Source organism: Cornus florida, unplaced genomic scaffold, assembly GCF_030987335.1.
Source record: "Cornus florida cultivar Cherokee Brave unplaced genomic scaffold, ASM3098733v1 CherokeeBrave_3.0.0_Hap2_Chr01, whole genome shotgun sequence".
NCBI lineage: Eukaryota > Viridiplantae > Streptophyta > Magnoliopsida > Cornales > Cornaceae > Cornus > Cornus florida.
In genome coordinates this window covers 102,728,000-102,734,834 of record NW_026775571.1, presented here as the reverse complement: position 1 = coordinate 102,734,834, position 6,835 = coordinate 102,728,000, and the positions used below count along the sequence as shown (strand labels likewise).

Below are 6,835 nucleotides of genomic sequence, written 5' to 3'. Positions count from 1 at the left end.
TACTCCAGGTACGAAAACATGCCTGAGTCTGTTCATGTTGACTCAGACCAGAATGCAGGTTTCTCTATTCAGAGAAGCTTACGTGTCGATTATCCCGCTGAACTGAGCGATCTTATCTCTATATATGTATGTGTATGTATGTATATATGTGTGTCTATATATATATATATATTCATATGTTAATTTTGATTTGTTGATTTCTTCGTAATATTTGTTCAAACAGGCGATATTAAGAATAAGAGTAAACTTTCCGGAAAAAAAATAATAATAATAAACGTAAAACAAATGATATGCACAATAGATATTTTATTCATTCTACGTCTCGTTTTAGTGCGTGAAACCCAATAATTACCCGAACAAAAATCAATCGGTAAATAAATATTTTTTTACTTCTTAAAAATATTTTGTTAAACACTTTTTTTTTAGGAGTAGAAAATAATATCCATATTATTGGAATTATTCGGAAAAGTCATGGCCAAAGACGGGCTCGGCACGTCCGTGGTCACATATTCATAATCCTTTACGTTTATGCTTCGTTCTCTCACAACTTTCAGACTCTAGGGTTTTAGATCTACCGACTCCAACTGTGTATGTAAGTCACTCATCTTCACACTTCATTCTCAATTCAACCTTTTGTGCGTGTGTATTTATATGTATTACGTAGTCCTGTGTATAAATATATTCTATGATCTGTGAATATTTGAGCTGTTTTGAAATAAATCGGATGGATTTGCGGTCAAATTACTTGCATGATCAGATTGATTGGTTTTAATTTTCACTTCTCTTAAATTTTGAACTTGATTTAATTGAAATTGGATTTACTTTCTTTGAAGATCGCTAGATCTTGTTTTCTCCTTAGTCTTCGTTTGGTTGATGAGAAATAAATAATATGGATCTCTCGGCCTTGTGCTTCTTTGGTTAAAATTTAGCTTAGTTGCTTCAGCTAAAGTTGATTGTCCTGTTTTGAAATAACGCAAGATCCGAGACAAAAAAACGTTGACATCCTGCATAACCTGCCAATCATATTGAGCTTAGGGAATACTTCATATTTAATTTGATCATTTAATGGATTTAAACAAAGTCTATATGTTGCACTATCTGTGTCAACAACAAATGCATACATGAATATATGCAACTGTAAATTTGTGTGTTTAGTGTAAATTTGGGATGGTATATCCTATATTTGTGCGATGCTGAAATCAATTCTACTTGGAGTGCCCGAGAACTATTCAGTGATATAAATTTTGTAATATGTTATACTGTGTTTTTTGTAGTTTATATACAACCTTTTTTGTTCAATAATATTTGTAATGCACCATCATTTTCATTTGTCCATGGATGTGTAATACTGTATTTTTCGTAGTTTATGTTTACACTCATCCATGGCATTGCTTTTAAACTTAAATACCCATGTATTGAATTGACGATGCTAATATGTTTGATGCTGTAGGGTTTGCCATATGTTGAATGAAATCTATGGCAAATGATTTTGGAGGTGGAAATGATTTAGTTGACTCAAAATTAGATGCATGTTAAGTATATATATATTTTTTCCCTGAATAAATACAAGTCTTCTCGTATATAACAATGAATGATTGTTTGTTCACCCATGTTGTATGTGAAAGTGAGTTCTCTCATGTTATAGAATTTGATATCATATTTGTTGTTGATCTGCTTTACAAATTCATGCTATATTGATGGTTGTGTCTTTGTGAATGGCTGGCTGAAAGCAGGTTGAAGTGATTTTGTGCTGACTGATTATTATGGGAGGAGGATTTAGAGTGCTGCATCTGGTCAGACCATTTCTTTCATTTCTGCCAGAAGTTCAAAATGCTGACAGGAAAGTTCCATTCAGAGAGAAGGTCATATACACCGTTATCTCTCTGTTCATCTTTCTGGTCTGCAGTCAACTCCCTCTATATGGCATACACTCTACAACAGGAGCTGACCCTTTCTATTGGATGCGTGTTATCCTTGCCTCAAACCGTGGGACAGTTATGGAGCTTGGTATTACCCCCATTGTGACATCTGGACTGGTGATGCAACTCCTGGCTGGGTCAAAGATCATCGAAGTGGACAACAGTGTGCGTGAGGATCGTGCTCTCCTGTGAGTAGCTTCATTCATTTAGTTTACTTATGTGGCTGTTTGGTCCAAGCTACTGCAATTAATAAAAACCTTTTGGAGCACATATTTTTTTTCCCTTAATCCCCCTATCGTGCTCATCCTTTCTTCTTCTTCTTCTTCTTCTTTTTGAATAGCGTAAGATCATTAAACCTTTTTGGTGAATTTAATGATTCTTGACTTGTCAATGGGATGCTAAAGGGCTGAAATGTAAATGAAATGATTGCTGATTGTCCATAGTTTGCATAATTCATTGGAACGAATTCCAATCAGAAATTTTGGGGACTATTCCCATTGCTCGATTCTATCAATATAGATGTAATGAAAACTAGTGTTTGTGCAGAAAAGTGAAACTTTTTGGTGCTTTAAGATGGTTTCTCTGCCCAAAAATTATTTAGTATGCTATATCTTTTGTATGATTGTAGTTCATGAATCTGCGTGTGTAATCTATATATAAGTTGCATGTGCATCTTTTGCTGTGTTTGATGAAGGGCAGAATTCATCTTTGTCCTTTGGTGCTGAATCATATGTGATGCTGATTTTACTTTGCCATCTTTCCCCAGAAATGGTGCACAGAAGTTGTTGGGAATCCTAATTGCTGTTGGTGAGGCTGTTGCATATGTTTTGTCGGGGATGTATGGGAGTGTCGACCAGCTTGGTGTTGGAAATGCTATTCTCATTATTGTTCAACTTTGCTTTGCTGGTATAATTGTCATATGCTTAGATGAGCTTCTCCAAAAGGGATATGGTCTAGGATCTGGGATTTCCCTATTCATTGCAACCAATATCTGGTAAGCTAATGATTTGTATTCTATTCTAGTTTTTGTTGTTGTATTCTGGAGGTTTAATCCTAAACTTTTGCTTGCCCTCCAGTGAGAGCATTATCTGGAAAGCATTTAGCCCCACAACGATAAACAGTGGGCGTGGAGCTGAATTTGAAGGTGCTGTTATTGCTTTGTTCCATCTGTTGATAACTAGGACAGACAAGGTTCGTGCTCTTCGGGAGGCTTTTTACCGGCAGAATCTTCCAAATGTAACAAATCTGCTTGCTACGGTCTTGATCTTCTTAATTGTCATCTACTTCCAAGGTTTTCGTGTGGTCTTGCCTGTTAGATCAAAAAATGCACGTGGACAACAGGGCTCTTACCCAATTAAGCTATTCTATACTTCCAACATGCCCATCATTCTCCAGTCTGCCCTTGTTACGAACCTTTATTTCATCTCCCAGGTAATAGAGCCTTATATGTATGGGTGAAGTTGAAGCATTTTACTTTTCCTCACTGTTGCCAACAAAATAATGCCATTTTCGTTATATACAGTTGCTCCACAGGAGGTATAGTGGAAATTTCTTGGTGAATTTGCTGGGGAAGTGGAAGGAATCTGAATATTCAGGTCATTCCGTCCCAGTTGGTGGTCTTGCTTATTATGTTACTGCACCATCAAGGTAATAAAGCTTTCTTTTTTATTTCTACCTCCATTTCTGGCCATTTGATTTTTTCTCCTTCCATATTTGGATGCATTCAAATGTTTCTTGAACTAGGTAGTCCCTGGGCTTTCTTTTCTCCACTCTCTGCTGTAACTGATGCCCAGTTTTTCTTTATTAATGTGATCATATCAGCTTGGCAGATATGGCAGCCAATCCCTTCCACGCTCTTTTCTATCTAGTGTTTATGCTGTCAGCGTGTGCGCTGTTCTCAAAGACTTGGATTGAAGTTTCTGGATCTTCTGCCAAAGATGTGGCCAAACAGCTTAAGGTAATGCTTGTTGAGATCGTTAGTTTTTGCTTTTCACATTATGTCACAGCTCACAAGTGCGATTTCAATTCACTTGACCATTAAGGGCTGTGACCTAGTAGTATCTCTTTTACCTCTCGAACTGGATGGTTGTTGGTTTAAGTCCTGACTTATCTAGAACCAAATAACTTATTCGTTTTAGTTACACATTCTTTGTTGCAAGCATATGATCGATCTGAGATACAGTATGCTCTAAATTCCAATTGGATTGAATAGGAGAATTCATGCTTTACATTATAGTAGCATCAACTGTTTCCAAGTGAAATGGAGGTAGTTGTTGACTTTGCAGTACTAAACTGGCATCAGCTGTTCTTTATTTACTTTAATTATGAATAGCAAAACGTGGACATGGCTTAGCCAACAGAAAAAATGTGGACATGAGTTGTTTACAATTATTAGAAATGACTTTTTGAAATCTGATTATTTAATCATCCATGATACTTCTGCAGGAGCAACAAATGGTGATGCCTGGACATCGTGATTCGAATTTACCGAAGGAATTGAACCGCTACATACCAACTGCGGCTGCCTTCGGGGGAATGTGCATTGGTGCATTGACAGTGTTGGCAGATTTCATGGGAGCTATTGGCTCAGGGACTGGCATTCTGCTTGCGGTTACAATCATATATCAGTACTTTGAGACATTTGAAAAGGAGAAAGCCAGTGAACTAGGTATGTTTGGATTTTAAGATATTAAGCCCTAGTTTGTCTCGTTTCGGACAATGGTAGTTGGAGGTGATAGCATGTTCCACGACTGTATTTACCGAGATGAGAAATTTATGTAGTCCGTCCATCATTAGTATCCCATGGATAGAGAATCAGAGATCAAGGTTACAGTGTAAAGCACAGTTGAAGCATGTAGTGATTTGATCAATCGTTAGTACTTTTTTTTTTTTGTTAGAAAATTCAAAATGTTAGAATTTTATAGAACACGGGCAAATGCACAAGAGTTGCAGCTAAAAAATTGTTTTGACTTCAATTCTAATGTACTTATGATTTGGTTACTGCTGCTAATCTCGGGATTTCCCCATGTAGTGCTGTTGTTAAAATGTTCTGTTGATCTGTTGATGGTGCTTGCAATATTTGTTGTTAATGCTGCCATTTATTTTCTGGAGTATCTTGTGGTTGATGCCATACACCTTAGTGAAAATATGTTCAAACAATCTGCTTACTGCTGCACCTTCCTTGACAAATACTCCGTAGTAGTTTTATGTTCAGTTGTGATTGTAGAGTTTCATTTTGTGTTACTCTGGGAAGGTTTTGGAAATCTAATTGAAACATACTCTTAAAACCAATAGGATAGTAGTAATTAAATATATCCTGCTGTTTGTATAATTTAGGATAGTAGTAATTAAATATATCCTGCTGTTTGTGTAATTTAGGATAGTAATAATTTAATTTTTTTATAATAGCTTGACTTGTTTTCTCTCTTTTTTCCTTCCCTTCTGATGAAACTCTTTTCTCTCATCTCATTTTTTCCTGTTATTTCCTATCTTTTCTCCACATCCGGAACAAAGAACTACATACCGGACCCAACTTTGTTAAAGAATGCATTGATCTTTATGAAGATCACAAAGCAAAACTCAACAAAATTTAAACATTTATTATATTATATTATTACTCCATTTTTCAAAATTGAAGACAATTTGAAGAGACATTCCAAAAAGAAAATTAAAACCCTTATTTTGGGACATCCCAAGGTGGATGCAAACCAATAGGATACTCTTTAATTTTGTTGTAGGATGGCCATGCCTAGTGATTGAAATTAGCAAAAGGTAGTTCATAAAGTTGGAGTGCTTGAGTGGGTAGTATGGTGGCAATATAATCTTTATGTCTATATCAGTTCGCTTTCAGCATATAGATTCACTACTAGAGATCATCCTTTAAAATGGCAACTAATTTCATCATTCACATATTAAAAATTGATATATTGGAATGATTCAGGCACTTAAAAAATTATTTCCAGGGCCTACAAAAAGATCAAAAGATATATTATTCTTTTAAGACTTCTTTTATAAGTAGTTCCCAGGGCCGGCTAAAAAATCCGCGAATCCGATCCGATTCGTACGGATCGAATTGAACTGGTTTGCTAAACCCATGGATTAGTGGCGGATTAAAAAATTTTGAATCTGTAACTTGCGGATCGGATCACGGATTAGCTAGTCAAAAATCCGATCCGATCAGTGGCTAATCCGTGGACAATCCGTAAAATATATATACATATATAATATTAAGAATGAGCCGATCACAAGCAGCCGTTAAAAGGAAAAGAGAAGACTCAAGTTCTGCTCAAACACCTGAGGGTAAAATATTAAATCCGATCAAAGGTAAAGAAGATATGGGAATCTGGAAAGGAGAGTTGAAATGAGAAACAAATCTCCCTGACAAAGAGGTTGATAAAGTGGTGAAGTTGCTCCTGGCCCTGAAGCTAATAAAAGAGGTGGTGAACATCCAAAGCAAGGGAGAAAGCTCTATCTGGCAACAGAGTTCGAACCGTCAATGGATGTAACTGGTGGCGCATGGTATGTCAGGGGGAATCTTGATACAATCTTGAAAAATGAAAATGGAATATTTTGGAAAATTAAATTTGCGAATTGGATCTGATTCGATCCGTTATTTTACGGATCCGATCCGTGGGCTAACGGATTGGTGGCAGATTCAAAATCCCCCAATTCGTTGTGAGCGGATTGGATTAGAATTCATGTCTAATCCGATTCGTGGTCACCCTAGTAGTTCCCATCTCTACTTATAAAATAAAAATAAAAATAAAAAAGTAGTTTGTTGTGAAAATTAACAGAAAAATAGGACAAGAATACAAAATATATATATATATATATATACAGATTTATATAATTCACTCAAAATCTGGACTATATCCACAAATTTATAAAAAATTTATTGTGATAAGAACTAAGAAGAC

The 6,835-nt window shown here is 35.9% G+C and overlaps 1 protein-coding gene across 1 annotated transcript; it reads left to right on the top strand.

The window, feature by feature from the left end:
* Positions 1-443: 443 nt before the first annotated feature.
* Positions 444-4,929, top strand: LOC132310224 (uncharacterized). Its single transcript, XM_059808428.1, has 7 exons — positions 444-592; positions 1,734-2,107; positions 2,686-2,913; positions 2,996-3,350; positions 3,442-3,566; positions 3,741-3,876; positions 4,365-4,929. The coding sequence occupies exons 2-7, from the start codon at positions 1,764-1,766 to the stop codon at positions 4,602-4,604; spliced, it is 1,428 nt and encodes a 475-aa protein (XP_059664411.1). The 5' UTR covers positions 444-592; positions 1,734-1,763; the 3' UTR covers positions 4,605-4,929.
* The last annotated feature ends 1,906 nt before the right edge of the window (positions 4,930-6,835 follow it).